Genomic DNA, 22075 nt, shown 5'->3' on the forward strand with positions numbered 1-22075 from the left:
CTGGATGTGCGGCTGACCCTTGAGGATACGGTCGCAACAATGGAAGGCACGTGCCGTGGCCCCGTCACCATGGTAACAATGGACCTTTGGGGACGTGGGGGGGGCGGCATTAGGGTGGGGTGGTCCCTTTCAGGGGGTCCAGGCGGATCCATGTTAACCATCTGCTGCCAATTGACTCCGGTAGGTGCTACATTGTAGTGCACGTACGTGTGTGTGTGTGTGGGTGTTTCCTCTTTGTGTTTTTGTGTGTTCTGTTGGTCCTGTTTGTGTGTCGGTGTGTGTGTGTGTGTGTGTGTGTGTGTTCTGTTTTTTATGTGTGTGTCTGTGCTTGTATGTGTGTGATCATGCATTTGTGATTGTGTGTGTGTGTGTGTGTGTGTGTGTGTGTGTGAACGTGTACGACAGCTACAACCAAAGGGACAGACTGGGTAATCTCTGCAGGCAACTGTGATGGTGTGTTTATAAATCTCACAATCACCTGGAGAGATTCTGCAGTCTGTCTCATTAAATGACTCCAGCTAGCCTGCTAGCCCACTGTAGTACAATGTACAAGGGAACCTCCGCAAAAAGGCTTAAAACTGGGTCGCCACTCCAAAGCCATGCTGCATTTACATGACTAAGCGAAATAAGTGATTTCAATCTGGGAGAAATGATTTTAAGATTGAAAAAAAGAGGAATTGCAGAAGCTTAAGTAACGTCTCAAAAGTAAAATATTTTATGTGGGGCGACAGTGGCGGTCTATTGAGTACAGCATGTTTCCTGCGTTTCTAAATGTATGAATAAATATCTGCCATCTAGTGGACACTTTTATTCAAAGTCTCTTCGAATACTGTGACCGATGCATACATCCTTAGCATGGGTGGCCCTCAGGGGGAATCAAACCCCTAACCCTTTGCACTGTTAATGCCCTGCTTTATACCGGAACCACATGAACAAGACCTGCTTCTCCATGTAAACTTGAAATGTGCATAAAATGTGTATTTACTTTGATGTGGTGTTTAGAACCTGCTCCAGTGCCTCCCCCCTGTCCTTCCAGTCCTTACCCCTTGTACATTACACCCCTACCCATCCACCCAAACCCCCAACATACCGGGTCCCTCAACCTCCTCCTCCTCCAACCAGCACCCCCCCCACCATGTCATCCTCTTCTTCGCAAGTTCTGCTGCGCGTTGGTAAAATCTCAGCTGGCAACTGTGAGTCTTTCACTATCTGCACTCACAATGGCCGCTGGGATTATGCTAAACGTAGCGCGGCGGCGGCGGCAGCGGCGGCTATGCTGGCCCTGTCCGGCTGGCCCTGCAGTGACGCCTCCCCCCCCACCCCCCACCAATCCAGGCACACAGGAAGAGAGGAGGCGGCTCTCAATGAAGATGTCGCCACAATTACACATCAGGGTTCACCCAAACGGCCTCTCTCTCTCTCTCTCTCTCTCTCTCTCTCTCTCTCTCTCTCGCTCTCTCGCTCTCTCTCTCTCTCGCTCTTTTTTGCTCCACCCGCCACAATCACAACCATCTCCTTCACCAACTCATCTGTATCCCTGTGTCTCCTGTTTTTTTTTTCTTTCAACACAAAACACTTTCTTTTTCCAAGTGCCCAAAATCTTTTTCGCAGCATTTTTCCTTTTTTCTCCCACATTGCATGGTCCATTTTGAATTTGCATGAATGAATGTTCACTGTTGCAAGATGCTTCTGCTGCCATTTCTACTTACTCTGATGGACACTGTGTTGTGTGTGTGTGTGTGTGTGTGTGTGTGTGTGTGTGTGTGAACTGTTCCATGAGTTTATCCATGGGTGCCCCCCTGCCCCTGACCCGGGTCGTCCAGAGGGGGAGGTGGCAGAGGGGGGCGTGAAGGCAGACAATCTGGTGTGGATGATACTGCATCAGGAACTGATTGGCTGATGCCTAGTGGCCAACAGTACCTGATGCATTTCCTTCAGCACCAAAAGAAGCATCTCCCAAGTCCCTCGCTCGAGTGTGTGTGTGTGTGTGTGTGTGTGTGTGTGTGTGTGTGTGTGTTAGCTCTGGTGCTGATGTGTAATGTCAGCCCCCCCACCCCCAGTTACAGTATGTGTTGCCTTCCGTAACCTAAGCAAATAAAGATGACTCTTCTCCCTTGCTATTCTGTGTGTGGTCATTGCTCATTTGTTTTAAATATGATTACGTTGCTTGTTTTAGGCAGACACTGATTAAAGATGTCCTGATCAATTTTTTATTCAAGTCAACAAATTCTTACATATTAATTAAAAAATGTTTGCTGTGCACCAATGTGTTTGTGCTCACCCCATGTCTGTTTACTCTTGAGTGTGGGTAACCATGACAACAAGCAATTTGTCAACAGTGCATGTGTTACACACGACAAGGTGCATGTGTGTGTGTTATAGTGGCAGGGGAATTAGGTAATAATCGTCATAGATGTTGTAAACCTCAAAGCGGTGCTTGCATTGAGCCAAGGTCCAATCTATCACTCTGACATTTAAATGCAGAAAGTGTTTGTAGTGCCGTTCCGTACAGTAATTTTCTTGCCTGTTTACTAAGCACTCAGTTGGACCCCTGGGTGCCCTAAGGTCATTCATCAACGGGTTATGTTTGCGGAATATTTCCAAACCCTCTTGGCTACCCTCTCATCTGCCTGAGAGTGACTGTCTGCCAGCGTATCAGTGGGGGGTTTCCTCTGGGTGTCCTCTGGGCTTGGTCATCAACAGCCTTTTGCTATGGTGCTAGTTAGCTACAGACCTCCAAGGAGAATCTCTGCCCACTGTGTCGCTGTGCTGCTATCTGCCAGCAGGAATTCAGCTCCAACGAGGAGTAGACAACAAGAATGAAACAACGTTCTCTGATCTTTTTTGTACATCAGGCTGATGATGGGAACTTTTTCCCCATTGATTTATTTAAAAGAAAAAATTGAAATGCCTGTAGATGAACATCATTTCCTTGTATTTCCTTTTTTTTTATCAGTGCATCTTTTTTTTGTACATCTGTTTAATATGATGGGAAGTTAAATAAAGAGCTGAACTCTTGCACTTTTGTTGTCATTTTATAGTATTAACAAATCATCACTATGAATTGGGTTTCATTTGATACAATTTTAAATATTTGCTTGCACCATGTTCTGTCTTTGGGGAACACACACTATGAAGTTCAACAGTGCTTCAAAAAACGTTCTAAGTAATCCTTCGTAATCAAGTTACAGATCAAGCAATATTGATTAAACTTTGAATTGCCTACACTTGGCAACTCGAGTTACTTTGTAAACAGCACATGTTCCAAATAAAGCTCCATTAAATACCTCCACCCCGCATTGTATTGCGTGTGTTTGGTGTCCTGGGGTGCGTTTGATTTAGCACCCATGTGGCATGTTGCTGAATACCATTCTGCACCCTGCTGTCCACCACACCCGACCGGAGGTCAAAGGGCCAAGTGTAAAAGATATCGATGCCAAGTCCAACCCAGTTATAGAGGAGAGGTTGCTGGCACGCACACGCACGCACACACACACACACACACACACACACACACACACACACACGCAAAATAAATTGCTATGTGTTCACTCATGGGGAGTCTGAGAGCCCGTGCCAAGCCCAGCAGATGTTCCCGAGGTGCCGGCATCTTGTAAACACCGTGACATGTAGGCCTGTTGGAGGATAATAAAGTGGTAGCCCATAGGGGTCTTCTTCAAGCAACCTCTTGTTATGCCACCTGCAGGGTGAGCTGACAGGCCTCGCCTCCCTTCATCGCAGCCTCAGAAGTTAATTATGATGCATTCTTATCACATGACAGATGTTACAACAATATGATTTTTTTTTTTATTGTAAAATATTAAATCCATACCCTTGAAGATGGACAATCATTTTACATGCTTGGTAAATACATCAATAATAATTTAATAAAGTTGTAAAATAATAAATTTTTATACATATTGTAGGCCTATCAAGTGTAGTGTCCTAAAAACCGGATTTGAAAAAAAGAAATCCAACTCTATTCAAAAAAGATTGTTGGACGTCGACAGTCCATAGAGGGAGCCACGCTGCAGTAGCATCCAGATTAGCGCGCAGATAGTGTGCAGGCCTATCTGCGTAACCGACTGAGAGATATATCTTCAGATGTCCCACCGTACACGGAGCTCTACCTGGCCGGTACACCGCCCACCACATTCCAACAGAACCGTATGTTCGCCAGAAGTTTTTGCACACCAACCATCCGTTGCCACACTGTATATCTCGCTGGTCGGTGAAGACTATCCCGTGATACGCACAAAAATAACGGAATAGAGTTTTTTGTACAACCTCTGTTTGAGGTAGAGACGGCAGGTAGTACAGGTACGTCTCCAAATTTAGACGATACACAAAATACACACTCCTTTTGTGTATTTTAACCACAGGGGGAAGCTCGATTTCGTCCGAAAACTATAGAGAGTAATGATATTCTGGTAATTATTAAATATTTATCCAGGCATTTCTACGAGTGAACAGGTTCGATGCACCCGTCTGACATAACAGGACATGTTTACGCAAGAACTGCGCGCATTACGCACTAACCCGGTGGGAGAAAACAGCAGAAAAACACTTCACTCACTGAAGTCGCACATTCATTTGGAGTCATGCCAACATAAACATCGGGTCAGCAGCGGGGATTGTTAGGACTCGTTTAGCAATTCCACGAATGATGTAATAACTGGTATTAAAACGTGTGGGCTGTCAAGCACAAAATGATCGCGCGTACTGTATCCAATCGGCTCTCTGGTTCCTGCATCCATCTCTCTCAGTTCGACTCCAGCGTTTAGCCGACATGCTTGGAATCTGTGTGTGCCTCTGTGCCATCTTGTCTCCCGTCCTCTCCGACCCCCAGGGTGCAGAGGAGCCAGTCATCTATTCGGTAGGCTGAACTTCTAAGAGATTCAAACAATTTGTTGTTTTTTTGCAGTTTTAGTGATTATCACACGTTTTTTAAAAAATGTTGCATGCCCGTGTCTGAGGTGCAATGGTGTGTGTACTTGCGGTTATCTGGATCCATTTCAATGAATCTCGAGCTCACCAACATAATTAAGATCGGTTTTGTACTTTTTTACGCAGTGTACGGATGGGTATCAGTATGATCCTATTCGGGAGCAATGCAAAGGTAAGACATGGTGAATTACAACCTTGGCTTTGACTTCATATCGTACTGACCGAGTTTTCTGAGATAATTGTTCAAGTCACCGTGTTTACTAACAATTCATTAAAAATGACTTTTCACTTTCTTTCTCCTTTTTCTGTATTTACTTTATTTCTATCTGTGCTCTTTATCTTTCTGTCTTTCTATTCCTTTCTTTTTTATAAATCTTTCTGCATCTATTCTTTCTTTCTTTAAATCTTTCTTTCTTTAAATATTTCTTTCTCTTTTTTCTACCCTCTCTCTCTCTCTCTCTCTCTCTCTCTCTCTCTCTCTCTCTCTCTCTCTCTCCCTCCATCAGACATCGACGAGTGCGCCCTGGTGGAGGACGCCTGTAAGGGCGGCATGATGTGCATCAACCACTTCGGCGGCTACCTCTGCCTGCCCCACAACTCCCAGATCTACGTCAGCAACAGCCAGGACCAGGGAGCGCAGACGGACATCGTCCGCCCCGTCGTACCCCCTGCCGTGGTTCCCCGTCCGGGCATCGTTTCCCCCGGCGGTGCCGGTGTCGTTGCCGGGCCCGGCGCCGGGGCCGGGGTCTATCCGGGGCCCAGGGCCGTCAGCTGCAGCCTGGGGTTTGCTGTGGACGAGCAGAACGTCTGTAGAGGTAAGCACCCCGCGGCGCTTGGTGGGTAGTGGACGGTAGCGTCTGAGGTCAGGATAGAACACCATGGTGTCATTTGAAAGTGTAACTTGGATTTCACTTTAACAGCAGCGCAGTACTGGCATCAGTTACAGTTAGACAATAAAGAACAGGTCGACCAAAGCACTATCACAGCAGGGTGTCGTTTTTTGCAAGTATTGCTATTGACTATTGTTCTTTCACGAATCACTCATGTCATAGATTTTAATAATTTATTGCATAAAATGGTAAAACAATTTAATATGGCGGTGTGGGGCCACTCTTTTCTGGTCCTACCGGCTGTAGGTTTTTAAGCATGACATACAGATGTCAGATACAGAATACCAACAGCATACCAATATTCAACAATCCCCCATGGGGTACATCAGTTATCCCAACCTGAGCATGACCCATGACACATGACCAACCCATTGCGTAGGTCATGTGTCATACAGAGCAGAACCAAAGCAGATGGAGGTTGGGCTGCGGCTGTGGGCGAAATTCAGCCAAGGACCCTTAACTCCACAGAGTGTGTGTTTGAGATGGAAGTTCTTTCGATAACCGCAGCTGGTAGGGGGTAGCTAGGCCCATTTCCTGTTGAAACGGTTGAAAAGCAGCCACATTCACATGCAACTTTTGTAATATCACAATTTATTTTCTCAGATCTATTTTTCTAAAGGGTGCCGTTTGATTGTGTGTCTTTGGCTCAGTTTCAGCTTCTTTCGGAACAAATGTCTGTAATTTGTGCTAAAATACAGACAGTGCTCCCCTTAGCTCCAGGATGTTATCTGGTCTGAGCTTTGATAGCCAGTGGGTGTGTACCCAATTGTGAGGATTCTTTGATCTTCGGAAATATTCTTCACTCCCCCTCTCTCTTTCTCTCCTCCCGCTCACACACACACACACACACACACACACACACGCACACACGCACACACGCACACACACACACACACACACACACACACACACACACACACACACACACACACACACAGTACACATGCACCAACACATATACGCACGCATGTGCACACACAACAGGTGTGAGCAACCTATTCACCTTGTGCTCTGCCAGATGTTGTTGCACCTCGGTTTCAGGGATATGACTCCATCATTTCAGCCAGTCGTTATGTTTGGTGATTAAATCAGTGCAGTAAGTTAGATAAGTCAGTTAGATGAGTTAGTTTGTCGCGGTCAGTTAGATGACTCTGTAAGATAATTCATTGTCAGTTAGATGAGTTAGTTTGTCGGGTCAGATAGATGACTCTGTAAGATAATTAATTTTTATAAGTCAGTTATATGAGTTAGTTTGTCGCGGTCAGTTAGATGACTCTGTAAGATAAAGCATTGATCTATAAGTCAGTTAGCTCTGTCCGTCGGCTGACGCAGTCAGATCAGTTCATTTTTTTTAACAACACAAGCTTAGCTGTAATAAGAGAGTTGCAGTCCGCTCTACAGATGTAATCCAAGAGCATGTCTCTCAACACTGGAAGCAGGGAGTGGTGGTGTAGGGAGATCTGTGTCTCAGAGCTGCAGTGAAACTAACACATTTCATTTGACATCAGACTTAAGTGTAAGGAGGGTGTTTTATGTGTTGCCGTGAAGCTAACTCTCCACACCAGTCCTCTCTTTCTCCTCATTTGTGTTTTTATTGGAGTGTAAAACATGGCAATGTATCAGTGAGCTACAGGCACTAGCTGGTAATGATATAGCACTTATTCATGAGCTGGCATGCATGTTCAACACACCCGGTGACACGCTCACATGCATGTACGCACACACACACACACACACACACACACACACACACACACACACACACACACACACACACACACACACACACACACACAACACACACACACACACTTTTCAACACATATTTGTCACTGAGATGTAACAAATCTTTATAAAGGCCATTCACACATCTTGGTGTATGAGAGTATGTATTTCACCCAGTGGAGGGGTATAGTCCCCGTTTTACATTGTGTTATTTCCTTCATCCACATGTTACTTTCCACAATAAGCCAATTCCTATACTACATGCTCTTCTGCATAAAGGGTTGTTTTTGTTCGGATTTACATCCATGTGTGGTAGAACCCTAATTGTTTAAATCCTTCTTACATCAGGGTTCACTTCTAGGGTGAAGGGGTTGTGTGTTTATCGCTCACACCTTTCACAGTAGTGAAATCACTGTATAAGGAAGGTGTTGGTCAAGATGAGTAGTCCTACTAGTCGTGTGAAACTTGGTTATACGTTATGAGTTTCACTAAAAGCAATTTTTGGCTCTGTAGTGATTTTCCATTGATAGGATATATGTTAAAGCAACGGTGGCCATTTCTTTCCTTAGCATGAAACTTCTTGGTCCAAATGCTGCTACTAATGTGACGGTAAAGTGTGCTCTTTATCACTGTGAAATTAGTATTTGTTGTTTTATAACTTATACTCAGTGAAGGGTTGAGTCCCTTTGACCTTAAATGTGCACAGCAACACAGTAGGTGTTGTTTTAGGGACACACAGAGTTTGAATCTTTACTATTTAGAAGACAGCTTAATGAGGCTTTGCCTTTCCATGACCTTCCCCCCACCCTCTACATACACGTACACAAACACGTACACACACACTTACACACACACACACACACACGCATGCACAGACATGCACACACAAACACCAACACACACACACACACACACACACACATACGCACACACACACACACAAACACACACACACACACACACACACACACACACACACACATGCGTACACACACTTACTCACACACACAAGACGCATACACAAACTCACAGCTGGGGAGGGACCACTGTGGTTGGCTACCATATAAATGGCATGCTGTAGCTGTGTGTATTTGTGTGTAGTAGTGTGTATGGTTATTAAACGATTTTCAGCGTCATGCTTACTAAATGGGGGTAATTCATCAAGTGGTCAAACTAATAATTGAGGGTAAATCAAAAGTGTCTCGAGGGCATTTTAACGATTCTTGTTTATAGAGTCAGGGCCCAAGTCGTCTAGCACGAAAAAAAGGGTTTTAAAAAGGACACATTTGAGGACGTAGCTCACAAATCAAATGACACCTGATACATGTGTTCACACCACCCCTACACCACTTCTGGTCCCCGGTTCACCCCGGGATGGCTCTAGTAAGGCTCGCTGAGCGCCTCGAAAGGTGCCGAAAGCGTGCACTTTTGGCACCTATTCGCCTGAAATCCGTGCATGAGACACATTTCAGTGCCTCCAGCGCCGTGGGTGACATGAGAAGACACGCCACTCCTGTTTACCTGTCTGGCTCGCATGATGCATGCAGCGTTTTCCATCGGCGTGCCTCACTAATTCCACTTAAGCCCAGAGACGGTTTTACCTGCAACGCTAGGAAACGCTCTCTTTCTGCCGAGTAGGAAGACTTCCCGTTAAGCCCTCTCGGTGACAGGGAAACTGATATTTTTTCCGTGCACTTTTCCGTGTACAACCCAACACACAAAAAAAATGACATTTTTTTCCAGTCGAACACAATGCCCACGGGAGGACTATCTCGGGAATGTCAGTGAGCTGGTGTTTGTTTTTTTTCCGTTTGTCCTCCTCTCCCGTCTTTGGTGATGTGAGGAATTACAAAGCCCGCCTGACAGTTAGGCAACGATCGATCCGTGAGGAGCAGGAATGCAGCACGGAAAGACCAGCCCCGTGTCAAGACACACACACCCACACACCCACACACACAGGCACACACACAGACACACACACACAGGACGCTGCCAACGGGTGCTTCAGAATTTGACCTTATCAGAGTTCAATCATTTGACAGCTCTCCTTGCCGTCTCATTTCTCAACAGTTCCGAAAGGGAGAACATGTTTCAGCCCCCAATAGTTTTTTCCCATCCGCAGTTATTACAGTAGACACCCACGATATTCCTCCGTAGTTTACAGCTCAGCTGGGAAACCTTCCTCAGATGTCTTCCTGGGAGGGCGTTTGTTCCTCTGTGATAGAAGATAAGGGCTGGGGGGGGGGGGGGGGGACAGCAAAATAAATGTCTTGGAACGGGGAGGAGACGAGATGTCAGCAGGAAGATCAAGAACCACAAAAGAGACGACATTAAAAAACATTCATGAAAAGAAAAGTGGATGTAGGTAGGGCTGTGTTCCCCCCTCCCCCTCCCTCCAGAACCACCACCACTGGCATCACAGAGGCGAGACGAGATCAAACGCAGGGGCGCGCCGCTTGATGTGAGCTCTGCAGCGCTGACCCACTTATGTTCAGGGGGCGTTTCGTTGTCGAGCGTGGCGGAGGATGGCACGAGACACACCTGGTCGTCTCGCCTTAGCCCTCTGAACCCCCTCTGCTAATAGCTGTGGTTTGCACGGCCTCTATCAACACACGCCTTCAAGGTGCCATGACGGATCAGACATGCAATGGTTCTGGTTGAAGCAGGGAAAGTTCAAACTGAAGACACTGTGGGTGTGTGGGTGTGTGTGTGTGTGTGTGTGTGTGTGTATGTGGGGGGGGGGGGGGGTGAGAGTGTGGATACAGTTAGAGTTAGTGTATGTGTGTATGTCTGTGTGGTAGGATTAGGGTTAGTGTGTGTGTGTATGTGTGGTAGGGTTAGTGTGTGTGTGTGTGTGTGTGTGTGTGTGGTAGGGTTAGGGTAAATGTTTGTGTGTGTGTGTGTGTGTGTGTGTGTGTGGTAGGGTTAGTGTTTGTGTTTGTGTTGGGTAGGGTTAAGGTTAGTGTTTGTGTGTGTGTCTTTGAACTGTCAACCACTAGGACAATCTAACCAAAAATGTGAGTGGTGATAGTTGTTGTTGGTGTTGTGGTTGTTGGGGTGATTTGATGGTGTCTCCTCTCTGTGCTGTGCCCCAGCCGATGAAAGAGGGGGGTACCGGTCATCGAAGTGGCTTTAATGTTGCTGTTGGTACGACTCTCCCACTATGGGAGGGAGGCTGCTGCTGCTGTCTCAAGCCAGCTGCTTCCTACTCTGATGGGTTCAACCTTGTTGCCTTTTTACGCTTACCTCATGATGGAAAAAGGACGCAGGAACGCTGTAAAATCCCTGCTCTGGGCTGACCCTTTCGCACGCACCAAGCGACAGGAATCCCTCTTGTTGTGTTGTTGTACTTGGCATTCGTTCGTCGGAGAGACGCCGTTCGCAGTTTGTCTTCTTTTTTGTCTGGATCCGCATTCACACCTCCTGCTTCCTGTTTGAAACCAGTTTGTCGCCACAGCTGTAGCTATGCTGACGGCTCCCTGACAGCGCTGGCTCACGTCTGAACAGCTGAACGGAAAAACTGAATAACGAATATTTACTGTGTATTGATGATCGGACGATGGACGGTTCGGCACTTGGTCTCCAAAAACTTTATTGAAATTGCAAAAAAAAATAAAAACGATCAGAGGCGTTGAAATGTAACTTAAATACTTAACATATAAAATCAATAGAGACTTGTATTAATGTGACAGGCTTTCATGATAACGGGAATCCGACACCACCAAGGCCTGTGTTAGCGTGGACGTTATCATGGACGGTCTCTTCAACGTTGCGAAATGTCCTCTGTTTTTATTGTCGTAACATCTCTGCTTACCCAAAGATCTGGTTAGCCCGCGTTGAAGCGGACATCTTGTCCAACACAGGAGATGACTCTCTAAAACATCAACTTCTTTCCACCTTGGTGCTTCAACGCATGATAGGAAATACTCCCAAGTGATAATTATAACAAGCCCTATCATGTCAGAATAAAAGCATGAGAAAATAACATTCTGCAGTTCTAATCCAGGAGCTCGTTCGGCCCCTTCACATGCAACATATCTATGAATACTGTCACTGTTATACACATGCACACATGCACATCAATAATGTATGTCCACACTCAGAATAATGTAATAACTCTGAATGTGTATAATCTTCAAATTGGATACAATATTGTTTGAATCCATATTATAACATTGTTTAAACTTATAACTTATTAAAAGTGTTAATAAGGTGAGACCATAAAATGCATTCAGTCAAGAGGCACGCGCACACACCTCAGCTCAAACACACAAACACACAGACCCACAAACACACACACCCCAAAAAACAAAGTAGACACTCCAACCGTGGCCAACCCTCACTGCTCCCCTAAACCCCGGGAGGAATTAAGTCTTAATCTCCCTGAAGCGCTGGGAGGTTGCCTGTGACATCACACGCAGCACAAACAGCCTTAAATCTCCCTTCGAACGAGCAGGGGAAGCCTCCGCCCTCCGGTTCCCGATCACTCTTTCCCTCAGCATCTCCCCTCTGCTCTGGGGAGAACCCCCTTATGGTTCCCTGGATGTTATGTGTTCGTGTACGTCGACATAACAACCCTTGGACATCCCAGAATGATGATCCGCCAGGGAGATAGATCACAGTTAGGATAGGGAGAAGACCCCATCAAGGGCGGAGAGATACACAGAGAAGAGCGAGAGTTGGATCGCAGTTCAGAAGGAGGAGAGCAGATCAATTGTGAAAGAGAACGAGAAGAGAGTGAGAGAAAGAACAAGAGCGACGGTACTGATAACCCTCACATGAAATGATCATTAAAATATGCTTTCTCCGTTCCTATAATCAGGTGGCTTGTTCGATTCGACTTTTTCATACGTAAATACTTAGCTAATTTAAGTAGACATTCATTCATAGGACGTTGAACGATGGCTGTACATCTGGACATTACCGTGTTCTTGCGTGTGCACCTAGTGGACATTTCAAGTCTACTATGTACCCCAAGTGGACATCACATGTCTACTTGTTGTACATCAAGGGGGCATCACATGTCGACTAAGTACACCGTGTGGACAAAACAAGCTTACTTTGTACACCAGTTGGGCAACACAAGTGTGCATGAGTCACAGTAGTCGTGTCTGTAGACCAAGAGGACATTTAGCATGGCCACCAAGTGGACATTTAGCATGTGCATCAAGTGGACATTACAGTAGACCAAGTTAACATTACAGTAGTCTTCTCTTTAGACCAAGTGGACATTACGGTAGTCTCGTCTGTAGACCAGGTGGACATTTAGCAAGCGTACAAAGTGGACATTGCAGCTCTGGTGTGATGTAAGCGGCAGGAGCTTAACGAGAGCTCGGTGCTCAGTGTGATAGCCTACTCTGGGATTCAGAGAGAAAGAGAGGGAGAGGGAGAGAGAGAGAACCCCACCCAGCCGTTCCCCTCTGACGCCTTTGTCGAAAGCATGTTGGCAGAATTTTAAAGGTTGTAGTGACAAGGTAGCCGTCACCATTTCCCCGGGAATGATATATGGTGTTGAGTGGAGCACATGTGCTTTTATTTAGCAAGAGCTTTAAGCTTCTTAGAGGAGGAGTGGTCGATGGGCCAACTTCTACTACATGCTGCAAGCTCCCTAGGAAGCACTGCTCTCCCCATCGTAGGAGAGAAGTTTATTTTACTATGATTTTATTTTACTAAGCTATATCATACGCATGACTTTTTGTTGGGTCTGTGTGCGAGGGTGTGGTCCCACAGGTGTGTGTGTGTGTGTGCGTGCAAACACGCGCGTTTGTACATGTTTTTGTTAATGTCTGCTAAGTGTGTGAATCTATACATGTATGTGTGTATGTCTGCACGTGTATATGTCTGTGTGTGTGTGTGTGTGTGTGTGTGTGTGTGGGGTTTGTCATTGCTGATATATGTCTCACACTGCTAAAGGGATGCCCACTGGCTGTCCCTGTGTGTGTGTGTGTGTGTGTGTGTGTGTGTGTGTGTGTGTGTGTGTGTGTGTGTGTGTGTGTGTGTGTGTGTGTGTGTGTGTGTGTGCTTGTGTGTGTGCATGCTTGTGTGACGCGTTGTCAGGAGACCACCCAGGAGGACTGCTGGTGGGCTCCGTGGAGCGTGTACGTAATGGGTACATACGTGTTTATGTCGGTCGGCGTAGGGGAGAGTGAGGAAGAGACACAGAGAGAGAGAGAGAGGAAAGAGATGGAGTCAGAGGTGTTTCTCTGAGGCGTTCCAGAGAGAATAGCTCTTCATAATCCCAAGCCACTAGCAGAGTAAGTGCTGGTGAGATTCATGCTTAAAGCAGAGGTGTCATGTATGTTGTAACTATATCTTGCTGTCGCGTTTTTCCATTTCATATACATGTCAGTAGTTGGATACCTTCTTCTGTGTGTTTGATGTGTCGTCTCCCCTTTCATGGACTCCAAACAAACGTAACAACACCTGTGACGATGATGATTCTCCACAGGTATATTGCATTCAAAACTTAAACTCTCTTGTTTTATCTTCATCATTCATCTCTAGCATTTTTAAATCCCCTCTTTTTCCCTTCTGAGGCCGACATCTGTGTTCTGCTCACCTAACACAAACTATGCGCACAACCTGTTTATGTTGGCACAACACAAGGTGTGTGTGTGTGTATTTGTGTGTTTTTGTGTGTGTGTCCGAGAATACAAGAGGAGGGGCATCAACATGATTTTGGAATTTACAAACACACTTGCCCATACACTTACGCAGTCTCTCTCTCTCTCTCTCTCTCTCTCTCTTCCCCCCCCCGACACACACACACACACACACACAGATTGGCCCACATTCTCTCTTTCTACAACACACACACACACACACACACACACAATCCATGCCCTTCCCTGCTGTTATCAGAAGACAAGATCTGCCAGCTTCTTGCCCCGCCCAGTCGCCCACAGGGTTGGAGCCCTCTGCCTCCTATCTCGATTCCCTGGGCTCGTCCATGTGTACATGCATATACAAACACGTGTGATTGCTGCAGAGATGATTATATCTTCCACTTCCTGTTCCTAGTTTATCTTTTTTGTATCACAATAGGTGCAGAAAGGCCGAGTGCATGAGCAGTTATTCATGTGACCTTGCTTTCATTCAAGAATTAATACAGACATATAGAGATGGCCACAGTTGTTCCTTTGGTTGACAAACTGTGTGTGTGTGTGTGTGTGTGTGTGTGTGTGTCCGTGTGTGTCTGTGTCTGCATGTGGCAGATATCGATGAGTGTGCGACGGGCCGACACTCGTGCGGTCCGGAGCAGACCTGCCTGAACACCAGGGGGTCCTTCACCTGCCAGTGTGGCCAGGGCTACCTCAGGAACAGTGACCAGTGTGTCGGTGAGACCCCCCCCCTCCTGCCCCCCCCAGGGAGTCACCGCCTTCCTGTCTCTGATCTGATCTGTTGTGCTCAGCACCCCTGTGTCGGGGGGTTGTAGTGGTGGTGGTGGTAGTGGTGGTGGTGGTAGTGGTGGTGGTTAAACCATGGCATCCATTTATAATTTACCAGTGATGAATGTATTTTGCCTGGCCATGTATGCACATATATAATAGTAAAATATAATAGTGGGTAAACCCTGATAGACAAGATACGTACAGGTCAATGCAAGTGAAAACAGGCAGGTGAAAAAGAAGAATAAAAGAATCCCAAAAGCGTCAACAAAGTGAGTTTTTTAAATGGGAAAAACTAAATGGAAGCTGTGTGTGTAAGTGTGAAAGTGTGAAAGCGAACATTTGTGCGACTGCATGGGAGTATGACGTGCACGTGTGTGTGTGTGTGTGTGTGTATACGCGCGGCTCTCATGCGTGCCTGTGATCTGCAGACAGGGACGAGTGTCTCCAGTCCCACTACTGCATGCACCGCTGTGTGAACCTCCCCGGGTCCTACCGGTGTGAGTGCCTCACGGGTCACAAGCTGGCCAGCAACAACCACAGCTGCGTGGGTGAGTCAACGTCTCCACCGGTGGTCCCCAACCTCTCTCGCCCTGCGACCCCATCTTCCGCATCTGCTTCCGCACAAATTGTTTTGCACCAAATCCCCGTCTGCAGGTATCAATGTCCCGCTGCGACGTTATAGCATCGCTCGGCTGCAAGATCGTTGATAAGGGGTAGTTTGCTTGTGGCTATGAGTCGTCAAGCAGACGGCTCATAGACTGATCAGTCTGCTAAAATGCTAAAATGGGTGATCAAATATCTTTAGCTTATTCGAGCAGTCTCCTGCGACCCCGTTCGTTTGCATAGCAAGGGACCCCAAGTGGGTCCCGAGCCGCAGGTTGAAAGGAATGGACCTTACGCAATGGCTCAGCATATGGTGCTTCGACGGAAACATTTTCAGAATCTGAAAAAACAATGTCGATAATCTTTTGTTTTTGAATGGAGACAATATAGAATTCTCCTGACACTAGTTGGTTTCCACCAGTGCAACACAATACAATACTTGCAAAAGAACACAATAGTGAAGGAGCTTAGGCGCTGCCCTTGTTTACGGCGTTATGGATTGAAAAGGAAGGAGAGGTATCCCAGGAATGAGGGGGGATGTTTGTGCGTAACATGTTCTGTCTACCTATCATCGCCATTGTCTCCCAAATGTCAGAGATATCCTTCTCACTGAGGGACATCTCTCACTGAAACTGTTATGCTTTGATATGATGGACTGATGGTCGGTCCAGTTATTTATAATAACAATAATACCTCAATCATTATAATAAAACTCAAGGACAAGGAAGTAAACACCCAATGTGTACAGCAGTTAAAATGAGACCGGCCCATAGGTCAAGGTCACGCTGGGTCTGAAGCCAGTGAAAAGACATGAGCAGCCCAGTGTATGACATGGTGTCTCTCGTCATGTCTATCTACTGCCTAATGAGTCCATGTCTCTCGTTTTCAGATGTGAATGAGTGTGAGTTGCAGAGCCCCTGCCAGCACCAGTGTTACAACCTTCTGGGCTCCTTCCTCTGCCAGTGTCACCAGGGTTATGAGCTGGCGGGAGACACCGTTTCCTGTCAAGGTGATGCCTGCACACACGCACAGAAACACACACACACACACACAAAAACAAGCGTGCCAACCAAACAGACACCGAACACACACGCATGCACGTACACATGCAACAAGCACTGATTGATGAATTATTCTGGGAATAACGTAACTGCTAACCCTAACATTTTTTATATTATTTATATTTTTAAATTGTGTCAGCATATACATATCATCCGTTTGGGTGTGTGTTTGTGTGTGTGTGTGTGTGTGTGTGTGGGCGTGCGTTTGTGTGTGTGTGTGCCTGCACATGTGTGTACATATTGACATCAGAGCCATGCATCCGTCCATCCATGTGTCTCCTCTCTCCCAGACATCGATGAGTGCAGCTTCTCCAGCTACATGTGTCAGTACCAGTGTATCAACACCCCAGGGAGCTACACCTGCCAGTGTCCAGACGGCTACCAGCTCCACGGAGCTAGGCTGTGTCAAGGTACCACCCCCCTCATCCCTGTATCTCTATTGGTCTTCACCCATGTCAATCTTTCTCCTAACGTCTCCTCTAGGACTACAACGTCGTCCTACCTGCTCCTTAATATGTATGTGTTTTAGCCGAAGCAGCTTATAGTAAACGCTGATGCAAGAATAAAGGAACATGCAGGAGTTAGGCATCTTACTGAACAGACTAACAGACTGGATATCTTTGGAGCCACAATCAACAACAGACTTTTTGACTACAGAAAGGTTATAGGTCTGAAGATGCTTAATGCCCTACCTCCTTATTACACAAATCTAATAGAATTCACTGGAAGTTGCTTCGGATAAAAGCGTTCGCAATGTTACTAAATACTAAACACAAATAGTAGATAGTGGGGCTTGACTTCAGAGATCGAACCCGGACACCCTAGCTAATACAAATCCATCCAGCCCCCCCAACTCCTGTTCTGTAGCATTACCTCAGGGCCAGCTCGTTGTAAACCACTGCACTCGGGATCCCAACCCCCAACAAATCCCTGGCTCTAAGGTCATGGAAAGAAGCATGGCGAGCGGCAGAGCAGGCACTGTGACCTTGTGTTTCCCCCGCTATGTCATCGCTATGATGTCACATTTACGATGTTGTTCCTCGCTAAGTGGGGACATTTACAGCCCAGAAGTCCTCTTCAAAGGGGAGCTGTTTTCTTTCTTTCTTTCTTTCTTTTTTATCCTTTCTCTCCCGCCTCGGCTGGTCAGGTGAGGGGCAGCCATTCCTGCCCCTTGTCTCCCTGTAGGTCCTCTTGTCTCCCTGTGGGACCTCTTGTCTCCCTGTGGGACCTACTGTGTCCCTGTAGGACCTCTTGTCTCCCTGTGGGACCTCTTGTCTCCCTGTAGGACCTACTGTGTCCCTGTAGGTCCTCTTGTCTCCCTGTAGGACCTACTGTCTCCCTGTAGGTCCTCTTGTCTCCCTGTGGGACCTCTTGTCTCCCTGTGGGACCCCTTGTCTCCCTTTGGGACCTCTTGTCTCCCTGTAGGTCCTCTTGTCTCCCTGTAGGACCTACTGTGTCCCTGTAGGACCTACTGTCTCCCTGTAGGTCCCCTTGTCTCTCTGTAGGTCCCCTTGTCTCCCTGTAGGACCTCTTGTCTCCCTGTGGGACCTCTTGTCTCCCTGTGGGGCCTCTTGTCTCCCTGTGGGACCTCTTGTCTCCCTGTGGGACCTACTGTGTCCCTGTGGGACGGCTCGTCTCCCTGTTGGACACAGGAGGATAAATTAAATGAAACCAAGGACAATATAATTATCTAAAGATTTGCCAACATTTTAAAAAAAGAACTACAAATTAAAGCATACTTCAAACTCTTAAGTATAACCTTTGGTCTCTTGGAGAGACCAAACTATGATCTTTGTGGAATCTGAGACATCTTTACTGCTCTACTGTCTGTTTTTTTTCGGGACTTTATCTTGGTATGTATAAATCTATGTTGTTTTTGAAGGATATATTAAGCTGTAGCTGTAGCTGCATGTTAAGCTGTATTTCTGACTCTCGTGTCCCTCTGACTCTCAACACGCTCTCGCCCTCTCTCCCTGTGATCCAGATATAAACGAGTGTGAGAAAGGCACCCATGACTGCAGGGAGGACGAGATGTGTTGGAACTACTATGGAAGTTTCCGCTGTTACCCGAGCAACCCTTGCCAGGAGCCGTACGTCAGGACCGGCGAGAAGTCAGTTGGACCACATCCTCCTCTTTCAGCCTTTGACTATTTAACCCTGGACCGCATTGCTACGTATCACTAGAGAGGCATCACACTTAGAGGCAGGATACTCCTTTCATGTATCAGGTTTAAGGGTCACTTTAAGTTGCTTTTCCATAAAAGCCTCTTCTAACTTACTAAATATAATACAAATTATTATCAAAATCAAAAATGATCAATTTAATTGACCCTTTCTCTCGCAGCCGTTGTAGCTGCCGCTCCCAGACAGACTGCCAGGGGGTCACGCCCTCCATCATCTACAAGTACATGAGCATCCAATCGGAACGCCCCGTGCCCTCGGACATCTTCCAGATCCAGGCGACCAACATGTACGCCAACACACACAATACCTTCAGGATCAAATCAGGCAACGAGGCCGGAGAGTTCTTCCTCAGGGTAAGGGTTTGATCAACGGTTACCCAACAACACGTGTACTTACGTTAACGCAAATGTTTCCAACAAGATCCTAACAGAAATATGGATTGACATGATATTTTAAAATCTATCTAGATTTTAAAAGATGTGCAGCGCGGCTAACACATACAGTAACGTTATAACGTTGATTGGAAGTAATCAGCTTGAGTTTTAATTCAGCAAATAATTCTTCCCTATTTGTTCTTTGGTTCATTATTTCTCTCTGTTTCATTCTTTCCTTCATTCCTCCTTCTATCCATCAATCCATCCATCCATCCATCCATCCTCTCTTTCTCCCACCCTTCATCCCTCCATCTTTCACTCCATCCATCCATCCTCTCTTTCTCCCACCCTTCATCCCTCCATCTTTCACTCCATCCATCCATCCTCTCTCTCTCCCATCCTTCATCCATTCATCTATCCCTGAATCCATCCATCCTCTCTTTCTCCCATCCTTCATCCCTCCATCTTTCACTCCATCCATCCATCCTCTCTCTCTCCCATCCTTCACCCATTCATCTATCCCTGAATCCATCCATCCTCTCTATCTCCCATCCTACATCCATTCATCTATCCCTGAATCCATCCATCCTCCCTTCCTCCCACCCTTCACCCACCCCCCCCACTCGCCTCCCAGCGCTCCAGCAACATGAGCGCCATGCTGGTGATGACCAAGCCCCTGAGCGGGCCCAGCGAGCACGTGGTGGACCTGGAGATGATCACCCAGCACGTGACCATGAACTACCGCTCCAGCTCTCTGCTGCGGCTCACCGTCATCGTGGGGCCCTACGCCTTCTAAGCACACAGCTTGCCCACAGCCTGCCCCCCTCGCCAAGGGTCCTGCCAGGCTAGGCCCCTAGCCCCCTGCCAAGATACAGCCCCACAGCTCAGCATTACAGATAGATTCATAGCCACAACCGTCAGACTCTTCAGCAAAGCTTTTTCCTTGAACAGCAGAAACATCCAAAACACCCAAATCAGACCAGGACAATCCAATCCAGAACAGGCCAGAGGCCAAGCCAGTTTGTTCTAGAACATTCCAGACCAAGCCAGTTCATGCCCAAGCATTCCAGTACAGGCCAGAATGTTCCAGGTTCTGACCAAGCCAATCCAAGCCAGTCCAAACCAGAGTAAGGCCAGAATGTCCACTAGGCTTGTGCCATGTGTCCACTAGGCTTTTTCTTCGGTGCAGGTTGAAATTTAATAATTTTACCCCTGGAATGAAATCCTTTTAAAGAGTTTAGCACGGATGCTTCAAAGCACTTGTGAATCTAGGTCCAAATACATCTCAGATAAAGCACACTTACCAAGCATGGGAGCAAGTTTATCGGCTGTATTGCAGCTAGTGAATAGGGAAAGATTTTATAAAAGAGACCCCAGCCCCCATGACAATGAATGCATATTGGACACACATCCAAACAGGGATGCATGTATTCCCATCCAAACTCCCAGACCTTTTCATATTTACCTTAAGCAGCTGTAAATATAATATATATATGCTTCTCTTAAACAGCACTAACTAATAGCTTACCCCTGGATCAATAGTGATGTTCAAAAGCCTCTTCTAGGCTTACAATGAAAAATTACCAGTTGCATTATAGGTCCACTTAAAATATAAATGCAGCACGTACCAGTGAAAGTGTTGCTAGCACTTGCTTGCCCTTTCATTCTTTGTCAATGAAATGCCTTTTATTCAAGAATGGAGGAGTCTATTATACAATTTCCCCATTCAGTCTAGGAAAGTTGCCTGTGTTTATACTCAGGAGTAATCATTTCCAGAGCTGTCCAAAAGGGTAGAATTGTATTCTCTGGTGTCCTGTTATAAATAATAGTGCCTTCTTTGTGACAACAGGCTTGCATCCAATAACCTCTCATTCATCATCAATTCATGCGTATACGTGCCCGTGTTTCTGTGTGTGTGAGTGATGGTGTGTTGCGGTATGATATGGAATAATGGATGATAATGAAAGATTGAGGGAAAGTCTGAGAAGTTTTCTCCAACCACCCCCCCCAGGCCCTTTTCGTTGGGTAGATGTCGCTGATCTGTTTATGTATTTCTGTCATGCCATTTTATTAACCTTTGGTTATGAATCTTTCCTGAACTCTAAATGTTTGCTCAACGGCTCTTTGGGCCACAGAGGCACTCACACACTCACGCCAGAGAACACGCTCACCAAATGATGGCATACGTAAGAAAAAAAAAAAAACTTGGCTCCCTGCTTCTCCTAGCTCATGTTTTAAAAAGCCACCACGGACCACCGCTCCGGGACCACAGTCAACAAGTCCACTCGGCTCTAGAGTCCATGCCAGTCCACCGATTACGTCCGTGCTTGCCTAACGGCGATATTAACACGCGTGGCCCCCAGTAGCTGGCTCTCACCAAACACACGCCAGGGGATCGCGAAAGAGTTCACACGGATAATAATCCGCCAGCACTCCAACGCGGGCCGACTGCCTAGAACTATCGATCACTGTGTCTTCTTCGTTCTTTTTCTGCACAGCTTTTGTCTTGTCGATGACATATTAATATTGTACACTGTAGACAAGTAGCACTGAAACAAAGGAAACATGCCCAACTACTCGCCACTCTCTTGTGTTTATTTTCCTGGAATTATTAATTATGTTTTTCCTGTGACTAGCTGTGAGCATGCGTTATTGTTCAACATGGAACCTGTGCCTTATAAGTATACACGATGCAACTAGCAGGCTTATTTAGTCATTCTACCAGCTCTGTTATTAAAAACATTCAAAAAAGTTCATTTCAAATACCTAAATGTGTTTGTTTTTTGTATCTCTCCTGTATTTAAAATAGCCAATATATATTTTTTCCACTTGTATCTTGAACTGAAAACTCGTAGGAGCAAAAAGTTATGATGTTGAATAAAATATGATGGAAAAGGGGA

At 46.2% G+C, this 22075-nt stretch overlaps 1 protein-coding gene across 2 annotated transcripts; it reads left to right on the forward strand.

The window, feature by feature from the left end:
* The first annotated feature begins 4178 nt into the window (after window positions 1-4178).
* LOC307071526 (EGF-containing fibulin-like extracellular matrix protein 1) lies at window positions 4179-22075 on the forward strand. 2 transcript variants are annotated; one of them, XM_079730533.1, is made up of 11 exons: window positions 4179-4320; window positions 4767-4876; window positions 5074-5119; window positions 5454-5762; window positions 14777-14899; window positions 15382-15501; window positions 16446-16565; window positions 16908-17027; window positions 18602-18728; window positions 18962-19154; window positions 19810-22075. In XM_079730533.1, the coding sequence occupies exons 2-11, from the start codon at window positions 4790-4792 to the stop codon at window positions 19969-19971; spliced, it is 1407 nt and encodes a 468-aa protein (XP_079586659.1). In that variant the 5' UTR covers window positions 4179-4320; window positions 4767-4789; the 3' UTR covers window positions 19972-22075. The 2 variants fall into 2 exon arrangements, with proteins under 2 accessions (XP_079586659.1, XP_079586660.1); XM_079730534.1 differs by lacking the exons at window positions 4179-4320; window positions 14777-14899; window positions 15382-15501 and having other exon boundaries at window positions 4613-4876.

The sequence above is a fragment of the Pollachius pollachius genome (assembly GCF_949987615.1).
Source record: "Pollachius pollachius genome assembly, chromosome: 2".
In the NCBI taxonomy this organism is placed as follows: domain Eukaryota; kingdom Metazoa; phylum Chordata; class Actinopteri; order Gadiformes; family Gadidae; genus Pollachius; species Pollachius pollachius.

Bases quoted from the DNA above. Each gene is read 5' to 3' on its own strand.
- LOC307071526 (XM_079730533.1), top strand. From the start codon at position 4,790: ATGCTTGGAATCTGTGTGTGCCTCTGTGCCATCTTGTCTCCCGTCCTC. The intron at 16,566-16,907 runs GTGATGCCTGCA...CCTCTCTCCCAG, and splicing joins AGACACCGTTTCCTGTCAAG to ACATCGATGAGTGCAGCTTC. The intron at 18,729-18,961 runs GTCAGTTGGACC...TTTCTCTCGCAG, and splicing joins TACGTCAGGACCGGCGAGAA to CCGTTGTAGCTGCCGCTCCC.